Genomic DNA, 22,852 nt, shown 5'->3' with positions numbered 1-22,852 from the left:
TGCAGTAAATAAATAATTTGTCATTAATTCTATTCTGGACAAAAAATGTTTCCTTACGAGATGAAAACTTGAATGATGAACGTTTCGGCGAAAGATACAACCGACTAGGACCAAAAGGTGGTTATAATGCCAACTAAGTAAGTAAGATAATATATTTTATTAAACTTCTCAATAAATAACACCACAAACCACAAGGTCTCTACATCAGCCGCAATAATATAATATAAAATGGAACAAAATAACAAAAAACAAATTCAAAAACTCCATTTGTAACCAGTCTTTCAAATCAATGCAGAAATGTAAAACAAGGACGAAATCATGTTAGTGGAATTTCCTGAAATGAAGAAAAGATAAAACAGGTGTTGAACAAGTTGTTGAAACAAAAGCATAATGAGTATAAAAGAAATAAGATTTAATAAGAAGGAACTTACTTTTAAAATTAGACGTGCACCCCCATCTGGCTTTATGAGAAACGAAACCCATAAAATGAGAAACAAAACACAAGAAAACGTAACGAGCTTACCCAGATTTAGAAGTTGACAATTTTTCCTCTTTCTTTATAGAACGGGTATCAACAAATAACTATTTTCTTAACAACTTTATCAGCCAATAATGGTGATTCGATCATGTGATGAACAGGAAATGGAGTAATACTTTTTATTCAAAATAACAATATTATGTAAGATTCTTTATTAACTCGTCAAACTGTTTGCACCATATGAGATAATCGTCCACTTTCAGGAGTTAGGGGGTTAAAGAAAGTAGGAATTAGTATTGAAGTACGCAGCAGCATTAAGCTTTTTCGACCTCGCGTTCGAGCGTAGATTAATCAAAAAGGTAAATTAAGTATTAGTGTTTTGCAATCCATCATCTTATAATGTTTTGCGTTTGTTATGCTTTTTTATAGTACACCACAGCTACACATAAAGGCACTTTTGAGCGAATTATGCTTGCATTAGAACGTTTAGACGTACACTAAATGTAGACAATACGGTTTGTTTGATGATAGTTTCCATTGAGCTCTTTTGTGGTCCACGGGGAACTTCTGCTTCTATTGTGTTATCCTGTTATCGTTAACCTTTTTCTTTTTTGCACCGGTCACCGGTAACTAATACACCATGCCTAACTAGTCCATAGACGAAAGTTGTAGAGTTGTAAAGAGTTGTATACAACGGCAATGTGTAGCAAAGAGTATCGAGTAATATAACCATTTTGAGGGACCAAAAATGGTGTCCGGCGGTGTAGTTTCATTGTTATGGCTATTGGTGGTTTGTAATGGTTTAAATGAACACATACTATTCCCCTGCTTACGTTTGTTATTCATTTTATCTTTGTACCGCTGTTAGTTCCGATCATTAGTTATCTTCTTTTACTTTCAACTTTTTAACGCTAAACCTGCTTCCCTTCTTACAATGTTTTGTTGTTAATTTTTCTTCCTTTATTACTAATGATTTAAAAAACAATAAATTTGCATCTCTAAACTAAAATAGACTCTTAGCCCTATAAAATATAATCCGGTTGAGAATATCGAAATCTGCCAAATAATTGAACACATGCACGACGCTCTAAGAAAAAAAAACGTTTAGTACACAACTTGTTTCTACGAAACGAAAATTCTATTCCCTCTGCAGGGTACGTAGCCAGCTGTTTTATCCAAGGCCATTGTACATGTTTATTATATTTTGTTTTTTTTTTGCTAACGTTGCTATTTTACATTTAATTGTGTGATGTGTATGATTCATCCGGTGTAGTGAATCTACGATTTGTTTACAAAATACTGGAACATTACATTCGCCCTTACCCGTATCCCGTAGTAAGTACATGAGTATGTATTCTATTGGTTGGCTTGTTGAAGGTTTTAAAGTTGAATTTGTTACAAAACAAAACAAAAAAATAACTCGCAATTTTAAGTAAACATCATTTAGCATAGTAACAGTTAACTAATTGTAAGTAAATACGAACATTTTAAGTAAATGCAAAAACGTGCACGAATGTGGTATAGCCTATATGCTTTTCCATTAAGTATCTATGAGTGTAGAATGTGTTGTTTCGTCGGAATTCTCGTCGTACGAGAAACAAAAAATAAACCATCATAAATTCACAAAATAAACTAATGGGTTAGTGCGGCAGCATGACGCAAGCAAAACAAACGAATGTTTAATAGTTTAATTATCTCTAGCAATTAATTAAACAAAAAAATGAAGAAGAAACAAAACAAACAAACAAACAAAAAATCATCAAACACTCATGTGAATCAAATGCACAAAACTATGAAAGTTTAGCTTGTAGAATACAAAAAAAAAAGAAATCGGAAAACTCAAACGAAAAAAGGAACATGTTAAAAGTAAAACATGCGTACGCACACACACACACACACCTTTTCCGTGTGGTGTTGTGGTATGAAATTCAAAATCGTGTACTAGAACTTAACACTAGGTTCAATCCTTACACCAAACCAGCATCCTTAGCCATACTGTAGAAAGCGGTATTCTTCGACTGTAGCAACTCGGTTGGCGGCGCAAACTCCACAATTTGGCCCTTGTCTAGCACGATAACCTTGTCCGAATCCATGATCGTGTTCAACCGGTGAGCAATGGTCAGCACCGTGCAATCCTTAAACTCCGTGCGAATGGTGCGCTGAAGTTAAACACAAAACGACCATTATTTAGTACATTTAGTAAGGAGTGTTTCGTCGCCAGAAAACAGAAACATTCTCACCTGGATCAGGTCATCTGTTTCGAGATCAACGGCAGCCGTTGCTTCGTCCAGAATGAGCACCTTGGTCTTACGCAGCAGGGCACGAGCCAGGCAGATGAGTTGTCGCTGACCGACGGACAGATTCTCGCCTCCTTCCGTAACTTCGTGGTTAATTCCAGCGGTCAAGCCTTTAACGAATGCCTTCAAATGGGCATGCTCCAACGCCTTCCAGATGTCATCGTCCGAGTGTGCATTGAACGGATCCAGGTTAATGCGCAGCGTACCGGAGAACAGAACCGGATCTTGCGGGATAATGGTAAGCCGCGAACGAAGCGAATGCAAACCGAGCTTGGAAATGTCCTGTCCATCGATAACGATCGAACCACCGGACGACTCAATGATACGGAACAGTGCCAACGTAAGGCTGGATTTGCCCGCACCGGTACGGCCGACGATGCCGACCTTTTCGCCGCCATTCACCGTGAACGAGATACCGCGCAGCACCAGCTCGAGCCCTTCGCGATAACGTACCTGGAAATCGCGGAACTCTACCGTACCCTGTTCGGGCCAATCGCGGGGCAGTGTGCTGTTTGGCACTTCCCAGGCCGCTTCCTGTTTCGTTTCACCGTACTCCTTGATACGCTCCACGGCCACAATGTTCGTTTCTACGTCGGATGTCATGCGCACGAGCCAGTTAAGCGTTTGCGTGATCTGCAGTGCGTACGATACGGACAAACCGACCAGACCGGCGTTCATCGTTTCGCGACCGAGTACGGCAAACAGACCGGCAAACAAAATGATCAAGTTGCCGACCATCTCGAGCCGTACGGCAAGCCAACGATTTGCGATAATGCTTGGACAGTAGCACAGTTGGTTCGAGTCAACTTTTTCATCCGATTCCGTGATGAATCTGAAAGAGAAAGGTAAGTGGTGTTTAGTATATTGTCTGTGCTGTCATTATTACTATATTAAGCATCTCAAGCATAACAAATTACCTATCCTGCACACTGTAAGCTCGGATCGTCTGCACACCCTGGATGGTTTCGCCAAAGTGCGAATAGATCGGTGAACGTGATACCGACTCCAAACGCTTCAGCTGTCGCGAGGTGGCCACATAGAAGCGCTGTACGGCGTAGTACAGAATACCGATCGGTACGATCACGGCGGCAAAGATTGGCGTCGAAATACTGATCACTACCAGTGTGGCGACCACCTTTATGCATGTGTATATATTAGTTAAAATAGAATGAGAATAGTTAGTAAGTTACCGTTTAGTGCACTTATCGCATCGCATTCACACTACCACACTACGTAAGTATTTTCTCCTCTTTAGAAAACTACATTTCACTGTTAACGCTAATTGTCTACTTTGCAAGCATTCTATATTTTAAAGCAAAAATTAGAAAACATTCGCGCATTTGTATTACTAAATGGTTTAGACAAAAATATTCTTTACTTGTAACGTGTTTCGGCGTAGTAGTTAGCGGACAATGCAGAACGTGCGTATTATTTAAAAAAAGCATCGTACATGAACATATGAACACGAAGCGTCGGATTTTATGATATCTACAATAGTTGATAAGTTGTTCAAAACAAGGCAAAATGGATATTTTTGTTGTTGTTGTTTGTTAAATTGTCTTGAAACATTTATCACCTTAAACCAACCATTTGATTTTTTTCACTTAATTTACATTAAAATTTTCTCCTTTTGCATTGCATTCAGCGCAACATGTGAATGCGTTTTGATAGATTAAAAATGTGTAATAAAAAGTTATTACGCTGAGTTCTCCCATTTTAAATATCCTTAACCTTATTGTATAGCCGCTTTTGTAAGTTTTATTTTAAATATTATGTAACTTGAGTTTTAGCAGCTGAAACAATATCCAAGACAACACAAATTTAATACAAAATCAACGAAAAAGTAAGGGCAAATGTATATTCAAAACAATGTTGAAAAACATAATGGTACATTAGTGGAAAGTAAAAATGAAAAAAAAAATGGAAGCAATATCGAGAAAGGAAAAGAGCCATCCAAAATGTTACCTCAAAGAAGCAATAGTTTAGCTCACTGACAGTAATGGGGAGCGTATTGTCCAGTATATCGACATCCTTAGAGAACCGACCCAGAATGCGCCCGGTAGGTGTGATGTCGAAAAAGCCAATCGGTAACCGTAGCACCGCCTGCAGCAGCGTAGCATGCAGTTGCTTTGCGGCACGCCACGTACCGAGTTGTGGCGATAAGTCACAAAAGAAGGACAAGAATGCTAGAAACATAAACCAAACGAGTAACATGTAGTGAGTGGAAAGAGAGACAGAGAGAAGGAAAGAGGCAGAGTCAGTGTTTGTTACGGATGATTTGTGTAATTACAATGGGAAGAAACAATGTTTGTAAGAATGTCCACAGAAGCTTAAAGTTCCTTTAAACTCATCGGTTACAGGTTTGTTTTTTTTTTTGGTTGTAAAATACTCAAATGTTTTGTTTGCATTAAAACAGAAATGTTTGCTTCATTTTCTGCACAAATCCATTCCTAAAATCGAGCGAGTCTTTTCTCAAAAGGATATCGTATACAGTGGACAGACAAAAAGCGACTTTATACAGAAAAATGAAACTAAACATAGATAATGATGGCTATCACATTACAGAAGAAATGATCCACCAGGTTACCTCATAAAAGCAATAGCTTATCGAAATTATAGTATGGGGCAGCGTATTATCGATAATATCGACATCCTTAGAAAATCGACCAAGGATACGCCCGGTCGGGGTGATGTCGAAAAAGCCAAGCGGTAACCGCAGTACAGCCCGTAACAGTGTTGCGTGCAGTATGTTCGCAGCGCGTAATGCACCGAACTGTGGCGGCAAATCGCAAAAGGACGAAAAAATTGCTGGAAACATAAATCAAATATGGGTCACATAAAGTCATGAATGAACGTGTCCATTATTCAACCGTTTGCTGTGTGTTTGACGAATATTTGTAGTTACAATGTAGAGCAGAATGCGAGTAATAAAACCTTTCCCAACAGCTCTTATTTTTGTAAAATGATACAGAACTTCACAGACTAATATTAAGGATTTACTTTACAACTTTTTCAGAGCTTCTAAATGCGGTAAAAAGTTCAAAACCAACAACTGCAAAATGTAGATCTATATACACATGCGTAGCAATGATCATCCAAGAAAGGATCGTGTACGAATACCCCGTGAAAATATATTCATACCGTTTGACCACGAATAATATTCGTGTTTTGGTTTTTTCTTCTTCTTTGTTTTACCTCAATCGCACAAATAATCCAATCGAGCAGAAGCCCCGGTAGCTTAACATCCAGCACGTCCACATCTTTAGAGAAACGTTGCAATATACGCCCGGTTGGGGTCGTATCGAAAAATCCCATCGGTAGATGCAACACATTGCTTAGGAGCAGCTCGTGCACCCGAACGGCCGCAGCCCAACAACCAAGAAAAAGTGTTACATCAAAGGCAACGCGTGCCAAACCTGAAAGCATAAAGTTGAGACCGGGGTGTGTTCTATTTGCTGCTTCACCATTTGTGATTAAAAATCACTAAATCAAATAATTTCTGAATATGATGGCGAAGGGGAGAGAGAAAAAAATCTCATGCTTTAAATGTATGTTGGAAAATGAAAATGTGTAATATTAAAACTGTGTCTGTACCGTTTTGTTCCCATAAAAGAAAATTGAATATTACTTTTTTTACCGAATGAAACACATGTCCCTAAAAGATCTTCGAATGGAGTTTCCCGATGTGTTTTTCTATGATTATTGAAATATTAAAATTTACAAAGAAAATCAATTGTTACATTCACTTCTGGCATGAATCCTTAACACTTAAAATTAGCTCACAATTTCAGTAAACAAAAAGTGATCTTCACAGACAACCAAATCTTGAAGATGTAAAAGACCTCCTCTGATGTTGACACTAAACAATGCAACAATACAATTCCGAATTGGAGATACTAAAAATAAAACCTAAATAATAAAAAAAATACTAGGAGACAACAGTTTGCATGATGATACTAACAACTCAATGTAACACAAAAAAAAAAACGCAAACACACAATATAAATCACACGGCGTTACACAAGCGAAATACTGCTGCTGTAAAGCCGTTTGATTAAGAAGGGAGGAAAACGTAACCATTCCGGAAAAAACTGTAACTGTTCTAGCAAAAAACCAAACCTTCATGCGAAAAACTTGGGCTTGCTAGGCGCGCAAACACACATACCCTTAGCACCGTTGGGATGATGTTTTTAATATTCATCGGTAGGCTGTAGTCGAGCGTATTGATATCGTTGGAGAAGCGTGCGATGATACGGCCCCTCGGTGTGGTATCGAAAAACGTCATACCACTCCGCAGGATGCCCTCGAGCAGCCGTCGGTGAAGGATAAGCGTCGCTTGGATCGAACCCATCACTAGTGTTAGCACGCTAAGGTACAAGCTTAGTACTGTGTACGAGTGTAAAGAAGAGAACAGAACACATCTAGGGGTAAATAGTGAAGAGGGGGGTGGTGGTGGTGAGTTTACATTTGTTACTGCCGACGAAAGCGTGCCATTTTTGGGTTGGAAAGAAATCCAAAGAAGAAGAAAATACAGAAATCCGTACGATCAATGGGAAATGGGTTTTCCCCTCACTGGGAGAAGATGTTTAGCTAACTATTGCTTTAATAGTTATGATGTTATGTTTGTAAAAACTGGCCCACATGAGACATGAGATTTTATCCGTACGTTTTTCAGTGTAATGTGTGTGAGTGTGTGAAAGATTGTGTGTGCGTGTTATTGCCAATGGTACATTAAGTACATCTGAAAGCACCGGTATTCCGCTTAGTTCGCAAAGAAAGGAATGGATGTACTTCCTATGGAGTCGAGTCTGATTAGTGTTGATAAGTTGTCTACGCAACCAACAGCGTAGATCGCCATACAAATACTAGTGACAAGTTAGGGAGCGAGAGAGAGAGAAAAAAAAACACAACGTAGCAACAACTAAACGTAACCGAAACAGTAACGAAAACGATACCCCGAAAAAGCAGGCACTCCAGGCGCGCAGGGTCGCCGGCAGATCGGAATCCGTCGTGTCAATGTCCTTGCTGAATCGATTCAGCACCCGGCCGACGGGCGTGATGTCGAAAAAGGACGTCAACGGTGCGCGTAGTATGCGCCGTAGCAGCGTCTTGTGCAGTGTCCGGGACGCTTCCAGTGCGCCAACGTAAAGGAACAGCGTCGAAAGGAAGGTGCTTAACACTGGCGAAGGGGAATGCATGCGTGATCGGTCGAGTCGTTTTCGGTCGGGATCGTTAACGGCACAATTAAGAGATGAAAAAAAGAACATACAAAAACACAAAAGGAAAGATGCACATGTTTAGAACATTTAGAAAGACATTCACAACCGAACAGAGGTGACCGGAACCGGAGGCAAGCAAAAGACGAAAAACGGTACAAGAAAAAAAAAACAGCGTAAAATGCACACGTCACATACGGGAAACTGAAATGAAAATGGGCTAAGGTTTACGCATTTAAAAGGACGCTGGAAAAGATGCTTTGCGTATTTTAAGTTATTTGTTTTTTTAATCACACATATATGATACACACTTAGACAGGGAAAAGGAATAATTTTAGAGAAAGAAAAGATACAATTTCACGTAAAGCATGCCACAACAGGATAGTAGCTTCATGCATATCAGAGAGTAAAGTAACATGTTAATAAGGGAACACGTAGGGGGAAAACAACAAAACGTAACAAACATGCAAAAAATGTTTGCCTTTCAGTAGGAACATAAGCAACGTTAACAACAATGCTGCCGAATGAACGTTAACAGGCGTAGAATATTTTTGCAAAACCTTTACACACAAATGTTTGCCTCTGAAACATCCTATTGGTATTGGAATATTTTGTCTGCGAATTGTTTAAGCCTCACTCATGATTCTTCTAAGCATGTTAAATGCGCTTACATATTTCCTAGCACACAATGCACTTCATTTGTCTACTTTAAATTGCAAGTTGTAGCTACATGCACTTCCTGGATCTGTACTGATAAACTCAAACTAATTGTTACAAACAGGAAATAATAAAATAAAACCAAACACTAGTTTGTACATGGAAGGAGTATCGTAAGGAAATGGTTTTCATCATTTACCACAAACAACATCATGAGACAGGATCGTAGAACCTGCGGCAGCGTGTTGTCGAGCACGTCAACATCCTTCGAGAAGCGGTTCAACACTCGCCCGAGCGGAGTCGTATCGAACAGCTCCATCGGCCAGTGCAAGACGTACCGTAACAGTAGCACGTGCATCTCCCTGGCGGCGGCCAATGCTCCCAACGCAAACGATAGCGAACAGGCGAAGCTTGCCATCACTTGGGTGGGAGGTTTTTTTTCGTGCGTAATAAAGAAAATGTATGTTCCGTGAACGTTAAGTATCAAAAGGTATGAAATAGACAGCGAGGGATGTTCAGTTGCGATTGCTCGTCAATCGCAACACTTGTTGCACGGGTAGAACGATGTTCATCGTGTAAGTAAAATTATAAATTCGGTTTAGTATTGAAAAATAAATAATAGTTTGCATGCATGTTAGAAATGCTACATGGAACAGGTTCTACGTTTGATGTGTTAGTGTTGATAAATCAACAGAAAAAAGTGCATTAAAATAAGTAGTAGGATAGTGTAAGAAATGAGGAAGGGATAAATCATTTCGCGATAAAATGTAGCGCTTTCGTAGGATCTATTAACAGACGAAGATCATTTTAAATGCTAGAATCGGCGGACGTAAATGTAAACTATTGCTGATATTTCTTTAGAAAATCTGTCTTTTTTTTAATGCATAAAAGTAATATGATCGTTAAGAGCAAGTGAAATTTAATTATGGAGAAAAACTGAAATTTCCAATGCAAAAAATGCTAGGCTCGGTATAATGAATGTACCAATGCGGTAAGCGATCATTGGCACCGTCTGCAGTGATCTTAAACGTTTAATCTTATTACCGCAAAAACCTGGGCAAGGAACGAACGAATCAGCTGTGGCAATGTATTGTCCACCGTGTCGACGTCTTTGGAGAACCGGTTCAGCACACGACCCAACGGAGTGGTATCGAACAGGGACATCGGCCAACGGAGCACGTACCGCAGCAGCAATTCGTGCATCTCTTTGGCCGCATACAGTGCACCAAGTGCGAACGTAAGGGAAGCGATAAAGTTTGCCAGCACTGGAGAGTGAATTAGTATAAGGAAGAAATTAGTAGATTATGTAAGGGTGGGAAAATAGAATAGAGCAAAACAAAAAACCGGCGGGAACAAAACTATACAGAGTATGTGGAGTGTAAATGCGTGAGTAAGAAAGCAATGCTGTTAGACGGTTAACTCAATTCGTGGCAATAGTAAAAATAGTTGTTTGATGTGAGAATGTGACGAGCCACGAAATAAGTTAACAGTTTAATGACATTTTTAACCGTTAGGCTATGGATTACAAAAGGGCTTTTTAATTAATAAATAAAACATAAATAATTGTGAGGAGAGTTAGTGAAAAGAAAGTAGTCAAGTGTTGTACTGTTAAAGAAACAATAGGATAGAAGTCATGCCTAATGTGTATCATCGAAATTGATTTTGACTGTTGTTTTAAATACAGCAAACATAATTTTGCTGTAAGTAGTGAATTCGTTGAAACATAATTGACACAAAAGTACGACGATGTGTCATAACACGGAGATCAAGATTAAAAACGCTTGTGTGCGGTTTGTTGAGTTTCTCCGAGTAAAAGGGGGTTTCTCTCTGTGTAGGTGTATACAAGTGGGTAAGAGTAAATCATGTTGGACTGTAAGTTGCTGAAATGGGATATATGATCATGAGCGTTCATACCTTGACCAGCACCGAATGCACCGTAAACACCGAGGTACATATCCCGCACGCTGGTATCATTTTCGGCTGATTCGTCCGTAGACCAGCGCGATAGCCAGAGGTTGGAGCCGATCGAGAAGCCTTGAAAGATCATGTTTAGTATGACGGTTGCCACCGAGAGCGTCAAGCCAATGCTCTTAAGATAATGCTTGTACACTTCCCATTTAACCTACAAAAAATATAATCATTTCACACGATTAAACTGTGAATTTAGATAGGATTTACGTTGCGAAAGGTAAGTAAAGGTAATTACACTGCCTGTTTCCGATTTTTCTTGCTCGATCAGTTTCGTTTTCGTCACCTCCGGCGCCTTTTCCGATGTTCGGCGGCGTAAGCTTGAGCTACTATCCGTAGTGGAATTTTGGCGCGATATATCTTTCACGGAGCTGAGAAAATGTAAGCAAAGATCGTTTTAATTTATGATTCCAAATTATAATTTCTTTCGCTGTACTTACCCCGTTTCGGAGGTACTTTCGCTTCGCGATCGTTTACTGTTGGTACGGTTCAGTTGATTAAGCAGTTCCTCTGCACCGACACTGTTCTCCAGCTGCTGCTTGATCTCATCCAGGTCCTCTTCCTCTTCACTCACCTCCTGCAGATGCTGAATAAGGAATTCAGCAAACGCACCCTTCTTATCCATCAGCTCCTGGTACGTGCCACTCTCCGAAACTTCACCCTCCCGCAGTACGTAAATTTTGTCCGTATTTGGCAGGTAAGTGATACCGTGCGTTACCAGTACGCGCGTTTTCAGCGCAAGCAATCCGGTAGGACCAATCACCTGTTCGAAAATGTGCTTTCCAACGTGCGAATCTACTGCACTGAGCGGATCATCCAAGAAGTACACATCGGCATCGTTGTAAACGGCACGGGCAAGCGAAACACGCTGCTTCTGACCACCGGACAAGTTAATGCCCTTTTCGCCAATTTCCGTCATGTCACCGCCGGGGAGCATTTCGATGTCGGGCTTAAGGGCGCACGCTTCAATAACGCGATTGTAACGCCGCTGGTCCATCGGCTTGCCGAAGAGAATGTTGTCCTTGAGGGTGGCATTTTGAATCCACGCCTGTTGGCTAACGTACGCGATGCGACCGAGCGTATTGACGCGTCCCGACACTTTATCCATTTCGCCAAGGAACGCTGAAAGCAGTGAACTCTTGCCAGATCCGACCGTACCGACAACGGCCACAATTTGATTCTTCTCCACACGAACATTGATGTTTTTCAGGGTTGTTTCTTCACCGCCCCAAGAGAACACACCATTTTCTATCAGCAGCGGAGAAGCTGTGAAACGGAAATGTATATTAAAGATACTATTTTTATTTCTGGCCTTAAAGGATACTTACACTCTTTTTCGTCGTGCTGTACATTGTCAGGGTCAAGTTCTTCCTGATTCAGGAAAGTGTTGATACGTTTCACAGAAACGCTAGTCTAGAGACAAACATTAAAAAACGAGCCGGTTGAATTTTAGTTACCCAACAACTGGTATCAATTATGAGTCACAAACAGGTATAAAAACACAGTAAAAAAAAGTTGCTTTTATCAATAAAAAATTGTGCTGATATATGTGCATACACATTCAGCATTCGAAACTGTACAGCAAAATTAAAATTTGTTTTTTTTCTTTAATTTTAAATTCAAACAAAAAGGAAAAATAATGGAAATTTTATTTCCACACATGTAGAAGCATATGAAACTTTGTTATAAAAGCAAAACATTAAAATATAAACAGTTAAAGCAATATCTACATTTTACATTTTATATTTTGTTACTGGTTACACATTAATTGTCAAAAATGTAAATTTTATGCACAGGTTTCCAGATAGATATTCTACTTAGAATATTAATGATACATTTAGATCGCTAGAAAAAGAAAAGACATTCAATTTAATCTGTTACTTACTTGCACCATATTTGAGATGAGCATGGGCAACATTGACAAGGGAAACCGTAGAATGTTGAAAAGCGATAGTGAAACGAAAGCTGTGCTTGCATTCAGGACATTTTTCTCATCCACCAGCACATAGGTGGCAAAGGTGACCAACGACACCTGCACGAGCCATGGGTTATTGGTGAGTTTGACCATTGGTGTTTGTGAGTGTGTAGTTGAAAGTTGTTTTTGGGGAGGGTGGAAAGTGTAGTTGAACCAATGAATCCCACGGATATGTTAACAAATTGGTGTTTAAAAAAAAAGAAGTTATTCGTGAAGATTTGCCGCCGAATGTAAACAATTATTTGTTATTAATATGCATGTAAAGAGAGAGAGAGGGATAAAATAAAAGAAAGAAAACAGAACAAACGATATCATTATTAAAGAGTTGCTGTGGTGAGTACACCGATGCTGCACACTGTTGATCATGTGCCGTAGAACAAACCGAAATGAATACACACTTTGCAGGGTGTTTGCAGTCGTGAGACAGATTTTGATGGACGATTTGAATGATCCAATACAACTAACTAGTTTGTGTTTAGTGGTGGTTATTTGCATTCTTTCGCTCCAGGCTTCATAATTCCATGAAATCATTAGAAACAGACTACGAAAGCACAGAGAGAACGTTCTACTACTGCACACCGAACACCGGACACGAGGGAAACGTCGTTAACGTCGTTACCTGTATTACGTAAACGATTAGCACAGGTAGCAGGACGAGCGGCATTCGCAGTATATCGAACAGCGTGAGGCAAACGAATGCTTTCACTGGTGTCAGAACGTGGGAATCATCCGAAAGGACGTACGTAGCGAAGGAAATTATCGAAACCTTGGAAAATTCAATCGAAAAATGGAGGATCGTTCAATTTGGATTTTGCAGTATAAAAAAAAAATTACAACAGCACGGTCACGATCAGGTACGCGCAGCATCATTATGAGTCACTGGTACATGAAACCACTATACTTTACCAAAAACGGTGCGCAAGACCAGATAAACGATGTTCCAGCGTTAAGATATGCGGCCGATTTGAGCACCTTCACTTCCTTGTCACGGATTTTAAGTATCTGCTGTTCGAAGCTTGGTTCCCAGGCGTACAATTTAAGTACCTAAAAGATGGTAAGTGAATCCATTGCATTAAGTTGCCGCGTTAAGTTACGTTTCAATTGCATTCACTTACCTTAATTCCACTCAACACCTCGTTCATTAACTTTACACGTTCGTCCTTGTTTTTCATCTGCTTGATCTGGAGCGTTTTGATCATGTTGGCGATCACACCGTTCACCGGAATGAGAATGATCATCACTGCCAACCCGGCCAGCACGGACGGGCCCAATATTTGCCACAAAAAGTACAGCGCCAGACCGATCTGCAGTGGAGCACTCCAGATCATGTTGATGTACGTCGTCAGGTCCATAAAGCGCTGCGCATCGACGGCCATTAGATTCACTATTTCACCCACCGTCGAACCTTTCCTCGCGCTGTTGGAGATGATGAGCGCCTTGCGATAAATAGCACTAATCAGCGCCGTACGAATACGCAGCCCGACAAAGAACATCCGGTTGAAGTACTGGCCCAGCAACAGCGTTTGTGTGCCAGCGACTACAAACAGCGTAATTGCGTACATCAGTCCCTTCCACAACGGTTCGTCACCGTCGACGAAACCGATAATGAGCTTCAGAATTTGTGGCGAAGCGAACGTCAGTAGATCCTGGCCCAGCTTTAGGAACGATCCGAGCAGGAAGGTTCCGCCGAATGTTTTGATCAGTGCCGGAAGAATTGATGCGATGTTTTTTGATTTCGTAGTACGAAAATCTACACTGGCCGTGTTTCCCAACTTTTTGAACGTGACGTCATTGCTTGTTTCGCGCGTCTGGTACGTCTTTTCGAGCGTTTTATTCCAATGATGAAGGAATGCCGGTGACACCTCTTTGGAGGAGTCTTCGGGTTTCATGGTCCAGAGATCTTCCACTTCCAGCGGTTTTTTGAATCCAACCCAAGCCAAACGATCGAACCAGGCGAAAAAGATTCGTGACGGAAAGCTGGCAGACAGTTCCGGACAGTCCTTGTCGGTGATTTCGTATTTCGATTGGCGCGGTGGTTTGTCGACGAAGAAGTTAAGCAGAAACATGATGCACGTGAGGGAAAAGAATATCAGAAAGCTTATGAACTGATATTCGGCCCATGTATCCTCGAGTACGCGTGCATTGTAAGCTCTGACTTCGGTGCGAGTCCGCGGTATGCTGCAGATAGCTAAGAGGAACCAGAACAGGAACAATAGCCCTGATGTTCGCATGCCATAGTGCTTGTTGAGATACACAAGTACACCGGCAAATATCTGTAATAATTATTTTTTTAATTATTTGAGCTTTCTGGTATGACACCCTGTGCAAAGATCACTTACGAAAGATGCGAGTTTTATCACCGGAGTGTAGTAGTACACTGGTGCCGTAATACCATCTGTTGAGATTGCCTTGACGAGATCAACGACGGTAAGTACGATTAGCGAAACGATGATCAGCAGCTTCGATACGTTTACGATGCTCCACGGTACATCTTTGTTGGCGCTTTTCCGCAAATAGAACAGCTCCAGGAACGAAAACAGCCATAGAAATGCGCACGGTGCCCACACAAGCACAGTTTGCTGAAAGCATGGCGTCAGATCTGGATCATCCGTGTACCAGGTGAGATTTAAGTCCTGTTGCCGGAAGAAAAGCAGCGCATTAGCCAATCGTTGACGTTACGATGTAAACAAACCGGTTTCAAAGAATGTGTGTCTTCTAGTGCAATCATCTTCTCTTCTTCCATTCTATCGTCACATAATTGAGTACATTTTTATGCTATTTCCAACGATTTTAGAGTGATACTTTTATATGGCCCGCTTCACAAACGTTTACTCTAATGGAGGATGCATCACACGTACTCTATTAACTTCATTTTAACTAAAATACTTACCCAAAACCGGGAGCCACAAAATTCATCCATTGGATGAGTCTCCATTTTTCCAACGAAACACACCGGTGCACAGATGGTTGAGGTTAGGTCGAATAGTTAGACAGTCGTAACTTTAAATGTTAGCTAAAGTAAGGAAATAAATTGATTATAAAATATAGTAAATATACATTTCATTAAAAAAATATTAGAAAAAAATCCTTTGTACATGAATTTAAGACGAATTGAGGAAACGTGGAGGAATTTTATATTGTTTGTGGCTCGCCCACCGTGCATAGTGGGGTAATGCGATCAGAAATAAATAACTCTCCCCAATGTATTGTTGAGAACTTACGCAGTGGAAAGTACGTACACATTTGAGTTATTAAAATTTTAAAATAAAACATTGTTTCACATTGAAAACAATTGCAATCGTAAAGAATATTCCATCATTTAATTTGAATGTTGAGAATCATATTTTTGACCGAATTAAACTCGAGAGCGCCCCGTAGTGCGTGCACGAAGCTTGAGCATCCCTGCAATTTTGACATTTCTCCAAACAACTTCTACCGCAGCAAGCAGATCCAGAAAGTTTTGTTATCGTACAAGAACGAAGTGCTCTTTGGTGAAGAATCTCAATAAAAATGAGCCGCTCATCCAATAGTATCCTTCTCGATGGAACCGGATTGGAAAAGAGTCTAAAAATAGTGAAGGTAAATCATGCATCTCATTCCCAAAGAGGCAAGCACCCACCAGTTTCGCTAACATGGTCCCATTTTCCTGTTTCGCAGAATGAAGCTGAAGAACAGTTGGAGAACTTTCTGGCTCCGGTAGCGGAACTGGCTGATGACATCAGTAGCGGACGTTCTAAGATTGTTAAACCAACACCAGGTAAGTGAGAATGGTAGTTTCGTGGGACAGAAGCTGTCTAAATGGGAATATCGATAAGCATGCCAATAACGCGCTTAAAGCCTATTAAAATCCCATGAAAATGTTATCAGTTTTCTGTTTATTGTTTTCGAATGTTGTACAATTGGTATACAAATTGTTACAAAAAAACAATGCTGCGATGCTATAAAAAGAAATATCGCACGCTGGTGGTGGTCTACTGATAACTACTGATGCACGTGGGAAGAAGCACACTGGTAAAAGCTCCGATAAGGGACACTGATCTCGGAACATGCTCAAACGAGAGTTGCTGTTGATTGCAATTTCGGCTTTGTTTCACAATGTTGGATCACAAACCGGTGAGGCATCATCATTTATGAGAATAAAACATGATGGAAACTATTATTCACAAGAAGGACCATTTAGTTGATAAAAGCTTATCACACGCTGGTGATGATGATGATGATTGATTAGTTAGTATACTTTATAAAGAAGATTCGATGTCCTATTCTGTTCATGCTTCAACCTGTTTTATAGGCACGTTCCATACAAATGATTATCTCGTGAGGATTTATCTTATGCCGCTACTTTCGAGACAAGACCGTTGTGGAAAAATATCTGAAGACAAACATCTGGGAGCAATCTTAACGCAAAAGGTTGTGCAATATTAATGCATAATTAAAAGTAGGACGAGTAGTTGTGGACCTCTAGCAAATATAGCCGGAGCGTGCCAAATAATACTAGAAGCTTACACCAGCACAACCAACTCATTAGTGAGTTTATCTGCTTATCTTTTGGGTTGCTTCTGTTATCATTGTGCCATTAGGGATGGTTTGTTTAACGCTTTTCTCCAAACCTTCCGTTTCCAAGCGCCAACGTACTACGTGAAGTAAACCCCTTGACCACTTCCTAGACATTCATACTGGACATCGTTGTATAAATTAAACAGGAAAAAATAACTATTTAATTATGCCGTGCTTTTATTCTGAATTGTATTGAATAAAGTGCGGAAAATGCAACCACCATATCGTAGCGGGTTGAGTGCAATACAGCAAAGAAAATAGCTGTTATCATTGGGATTGGCATCTAACAAAAAAAAGCAACAGGAACAATGTATCAACCAGGCAAAACACACATGACGCCTCCGTTACCCTCATCAGCTGATAATAGCTCTGTACATTTCTTATCATGACGTACACCACAAACATCGCGATCGCGACAAGTAGCAAGGCAAAGTAGCAAAACAGAGTCACCATAAAGCATGGGAGAATTCGTTGCGTTTGAAACCCTACCAACCGCCCATAGAAGATGCTTTCCGGTTGAGGTACACACACTAGTCGATTATTGTCTACTTTGCTGACCGGAAAAGTCATCATCAGTCAGCAATCAGCCTTGCAAAAGTGCAACACAAGGGATGGAGGAGGGAAAAAAAACGAAAACTACCGCACAAAGCACCATGATGGCGCAGGCCATCTGTCTGCTTCCACTCGCAGTCAGCCAACATTGAACGATCGTGCATGAACTGAAGCAAACTAATTTCTGCCCAGTCATTGCGTCGTGTGTCGCGATCATCTCTTTAGCACTTCTTCACCATCATCACCATGGTGGATTTGGCTTCAGATTCTTTCGCTTCGTTACGCATCTTTTTTCGATAGAATTTTCTGCTCGCTGTGAGAAGAAGAACGAGTTTTTTGGGGGTGCTGCTGCTGCTGCTATTCCACCCATTTGTTTTGTATCGCCGTTTGATCTTCCGCACTATTCTGGATCCGTGTCCTTGGGTGTTGCTTTTTATGTACCAATCCACACATTCATTTGCTACATATGCCAACATGGGATTACACCTTTAAACTTTTAACCAGTACAACACCATGGTTTGGGGTGGTTTTTACACACATTGCGACACTGGCTGCGCATTGTTCATGATCCGTCATACGTAAATTTAATAAATCACTTCTTTTAAGTTCCGGCCGAAAGTGTCCAAATACAAATACAGACGTGCGCGCGCACACAGCACATTTATGTTTATTTTCCATACATGTCGTGTTCCAAATTAAGTGCTCATACACGGTTTAAAGTTCGCTGAATTTGAATATGTTGTTCCGATTGGTTTATGCAAAGCTGTCCGGTTCAAAAAGCACCTGTTTTGGGTTTTTTGCGGTTTATGCGGTGGACAGGGCTTTTCGGGTACGCAATTCCCTTCATTTTAGTGTATGATCGTCACCCAGCAGTAGCACGATCGGAAGATGCAAACGCTATGGAAATGATGGGCGAAACATAGAACATGCTATGGCTGTTGTTATTCACTTCTAATCTGTGAACCCCTGTTAAAGAGCGAGACCGGATTTGGACGAACCAAAACGACTGAGATGAGATAAAAATGTCGGTATTTTGTTTGTTCCATTGCATTCTTGTGAGCTTTTTTCTTCTCTGTGTTTTGGAACTATTAGCTAAAATATACGATATCTTCACCACGATAGAAGCTGCTGGCTGGACGTGAAGCATTTGCTTTTAGTCACATTTGTTTGTTTCTCTCTGTTTCACCTTCGCTTGTTTTTTTTACTGCAATTTGATTTTACGATGATCTTTCGACATTTACCACCGAGATGCTTGAACCAAAACGCGAGAAGATCGCTTGATGTGAGAGAAACGAATCATCTTCGTTCGTTCTATTCGCGGTTTAGCTTAATAATTTAAAAAACTTTTCAATCAGCTTCCACAAACACACACACACACGCAGCTTCGCAATTCAATCACACTAATTTGCGCGGTCCAGTACAATCATTTAGAAATAATTGTTGGGGTTCGATACACACGATGTACCGATTAGTGATGCGGTTGCGGGATTGTCACGAGAAAGCCACCAAAGCCTCCCCCGCAACCAAAACAGTCCTCACATACATGGCTCACAGTCACAATGTAATTCGATTGTTAATAGAATTGCGGCTCTACATATGCGCCACCACACTAATAATTCATGTTCCATTCTTCGCCACACTCGCCACCTATATATGTATGTCAATCTAATGTTGGGTTAACCGGTCCGCGTACGCGCTTAAGTGATGACCGTCGTGTGTTCTGTTTTTTTTTTCGTTCGTTAGATTCCATCGATTCCCGCCAATGGTATCGAAAATACAATTTCCTTTCAAATGGTCAGTTCATCATTCCAAGCGATGGTTGAACATATTGCACAATGTTGATATAGGAAGCTCATCCATCTCATTCCACTTCTCCTCTCCATCGCTCTCAGCCACCGGTGGATTATGTGAGATTGATTTAAATATACACCTTTCCCACACGAAACTGTGACAAAAACAATCAAAAACTAATCTGTTGTCAACCGTTTGCTACTACACGGATGTATGGTGGACGTGTGAGGGTACGTAGATAAGTATATTTAAATTCGAGTTCAATGAAACACGTGGTCCTTCGTTTTTCGTGCCACACGCCGCTAGGGGTGGAATTCTTCAACATTAAATTATTGGTTCGCGAATGAAAAGAGAGGAATTTGCCGTTTAGATTAATTCCAACGCCACTTCACTTCACGTTTGAAATTGGTTTTAAATCCACTTTCTCATAAGAGAACAAAATCACTTCTTATTATATGTTTTTAACGACACAACAGCTAAAGCTTGATTATATTTTACCTTTACAGCACATACGATAAAGGAACGAAATGAAGCTTTTCGGTGTACTACTTACATTCTATTGCTTTTGGTACTCACAAATGATACACACGCGTGCAAAAAAAAACACGATGAAACGAGCTTTAGATCACTGCTAGGTGAGCTGCTCGACCCGTGGCGTAACCGTCCGCTTGGTGCGTCCGTTCCGAATGAACTGAAACGGCCCGCGAAGCTTTGGATGCGGTTGTGCGCGATCTCGCGCCGGCTCTACATGCCTACAAAATTATCATCATCATCATTACGGACTTTATACACCAACACAAATCCATCCGTAAGCGAATGTTGTGGCCGTGGCAGGGTTCTACACGATAATGTGAATCGATTTCTTTTTTTCAATAAGATGCTAACAATTAATAGCTCTTTTTGATAGTGAAAAAATGCTTCATTCCATACTAAATTACATTTATGTCGAATTAATATTTCAAGAACTAGGAAGAGTTGTTCTGTAAAAGAAAACCCTGCATATTATCGCCCACATAATTAAGTAACCGTTTCCAAAGCAAGCTTTTTTTTTGGGGCCCGCCCGAAGGTGGTATCCCCTTTTGTCACACATAATTAATGAACTTTCCTTCTTCTACACTCATTCTAATATGGTCTTTAAATAATGATACGAAAGCTAAAGAGGATTTCTTTTACATTTTAGAACCTACCGGTGGGAAACATAATATGTTAAACATAATGTGCGAAGGAACCATAACGGGTGTCCCCGCTATTATGACCATTCGAATATCATCGATATATGTATGTTAAAATTGTATTTGTATCCGTACGTACGAACCAAAACAAGAAAAGCGACCGGTACCGGTCGAACGAAGGTACTACTACAGAAAGAACAACCTGCGAAAGGAAAGAGATAGGTTTGGCCTCATGTTACACCGGCGGTTGTTTCGTCGTTTTCTATGGCTTCACCACCGATCGACCGGTTGGTGCGTGTACGACCCCCTATCGCGCGTTTGGCGCTTCGCACGATAACGTCATCGTTGCATTCATTCGCCGGCACACTGCGAATGTGTCGCGCGGGAACACGTTGGGGATAACGTCATGAAACGCACCGACTGGCCAGAGCAGCAAACGATTGTGGTTTGCTGTTGAGAGCGTCTGATGACGAACAATTTAGCCCAGTCATTGTACCGGATTTTTTTTTGTATGGGGGGATGGTTTGCACACAACCCTTGAAATGTTCGTTCACGCGTTTTGGTGTTTGTTATTTGTTAATTCTAGTCGTTTCTAATGGCAAATGGTTGGCGGCCGACATGGTTTGCGATCGTGCAGGATTCGATTATTTCGCTTATCACACTATGTACGTACGAACCGATCTCGACAGTCTGATTTGATTGATAATATGTTTCCTGAGAATGTTGACCCCAAATTAGTCGCGTTTAATTGTGCTAGGATTGTTATTGTCTTTTATTTTTATTATTTACATGGTTTACACAATTCTTTTCGCATATGACGCAAGTTCTAAAATAACGTCGAAAGTTATCAGGTAAATCGTTATATGAATTGTACAATCCATTGATGCTCGGTCAGAACTTGTAAGACTTCATATTTTTCCTTTATTGTTTATATAAATCCTTGCTGTACAATGCTTCTGGAACGTTTCTTTTTATTATTGTAATTGTATTGAAAAAGATTTGTTTCAAATTGTGTTCTCACTGCATTTTTTTCTCTTAATTTTACTTTTAGGATTCTGTATTAAAGCGTTCAAAAAGGATTCGAAGGAAAAGTTTTTCATCAATCTATGCGAAACGGATGGCATTCCGCCACCGCGCGACATCACCGAGGACGAGCTGATCCGCATCCTGAACGACGGTGAACCCAACTCGTATCGCATACCGATGAGCATAACCGTACCGCGCACAATACAGGACAAAGCTAACCAAAGCTGCCAGGTGTGTGATATCGCGATCAATACGAATTTTTATGCCAAGATCGAATCGGGCGGATTGATGCGCGAGTTCCTTATCAGCGTGTTGTTCGATGGGGTGGAAAACAAGTATGGTGTTTCGCTGGACGAACGCAGCTTTCGCATACTGAAGAACAAAAAGTTTATGGGCCGATTGATACCGCACAACATACAGAACCGCGATGTGAAGCAGGTGATCGAAAGCTATCCGAGCCAGTCGGCCGAAGATCGGGCGCTGCTGAGTGAGCTCGATAATCCTCGGCCGCTGATGGGGTCGCAGGGTAGGAAGCCGCTCATTGAAGAGATCGATGCGGGAACGGTGAAAACGGTCAAGAACGAAACGAACAGTTCGCGTACTGTGGTGCCGGTAAGCACCGGTAGCAACAGTACGTCGGAACGTGTGCCGTACGTGCCGGACCCGACAAAGGTGGCAATTTCGCAAGCCGCCACAAAGAAACCGGAAAGCAAGCTGTTCCGTGAACCACCAGCAGGGAAAGCGAAACGATTAATAGGCGAATTCCATCTGCCGGATTGTGTAAGTGTTGGTGGCGGTGGTTTCGGCTAGGTTTTCAAGATCGACCAAGTAAGTCCCAATGTGTTTTCTTATTTATAATAATAGATTTCATCGAGCGAAATTACGCTGGACGTTGGAGAAGATCGCATTTTGTTGGAAGCACGCAAGAAAGGTTACCTGCTGGACGTGTTCGTGGACTATCGTATCGATGAGAGCAAAGTGGAGGCCCATTTCGATAGCGCAACCAAAATACTGCAAGTAACGATGCCGGTACTGGCGGCTTAAGGACGCAGACGAGCCAACCATATGTACAGATTGTTCCTTTTTATCGAACCTGTCTCCATATTCCTTTGCTGTTATCAATTTCTTTTCAAATAGTATTCTTCAAAACAATATTCTGATCG

The 22,852-nt window shown here is 40.9% G+C and overlaps 2 protein-coding genes across 4 annotated transcripts; one reads left to right on the top strand and one right to left on the bottom strand.

Annotated features, from left to right (window-relative positions):
- Positions 1 to 134: 134 nt before the first annotated feature.
- Positions 135 to 20,191, bottom strand: LOC125760735 (multidrug resistance-associated protein 1). Of its 3 annotated transcripts, none has more exons than XM_049421145.1 (15): positions 20,068 to 20,191; positions 15,482 to 15,604; positions 14,931 to 15,224; positions 13,707 to 14,864; positions 13,498 to 13,635; positions 13,211 to 13,357; positions 11,945 to 12,029; positions 11,057 to 11,882; positions 10,855 to 10,987; positions 10,563 to 10,770; positions 7,731 to 7,954; positions 3,693 to 3,910; positions 2,719 to 3,607; positions 2,450 to 2,637; positions 135 to 334 (listed from the first exon to the last, which is right to left on the bottom strand). In XM_049421145.1, the coding sequence occupies exons 2-15, from the start codon at positions 15,524 to 15,526 to the stop codon at positions 322 to 324; spliced, it is 4,566 nt and encodes a 1,521-aa protein (XP_049277102.1). In that variant the 5' UTR covers positions 15,527 to 15,604; positions 20,068 to 20,191; the 3' UTR covers positions 135 to 321. The 3 variants fall into 3 exon arrangements, with proteins under 3 accessions (XP_049277102.1, XP_049277101.1, XP_049277103.1); XM_049421144.1 differs by lacking the exon at positions 13,211 to 13,357 and adding an exon at positions 12,502 to 12,648; XM_049421146.1 differs by lacking the exons at positions 135 to 334; positions 7,731 to 7,954; positions 13,211 to 13,357 and adding exons at positions 9,693 to 9,913; positions 12,502 to 12,648 and having other exon boundaries at positions 678 to 2,637.
- Positions 15,690 to 22,839, top strand: LOC125760745 (PIH1 domain-containing protein 1). Its single transcript, XM_049421173.1, has 4 exons — positions 15,690 to 16,170; positions 16,249 to 16,348; positions 21,715 to 22,469; positions 22,554 to 22,839. Exons 1-4 carry the CDS (start codon positions 16,102 to 16,104, stop codon positions 22,731 to 22,733), a joined length of 1,104 nt encoding a protein of 367 aa, XP_049277130.1. The 5' UTR covers positions 15,690 to 16,101; the 3' UTR covers positions 22,734 to 22,839.
- The last annotated feature ends 13 nt before the right edge of the window (positions 22,840 to 22,852 follow it).

This window comes from Anopheles funestus, chromosome 2RL, assembly GCF_943734845.2.
Source record: "Anopheles funestus chromosome 2RL, idAnoFuneDA-416_04, whole genome shotgun sequence".
NCBI lineage: Eukaryota > Metazoa > Arthropoda > Insecta > Diptera > Culicidae > Anopheles > Anopheles funestus.
This window is presented reverse-complemented; position numbering and strand designations above follow the sequence as displayed.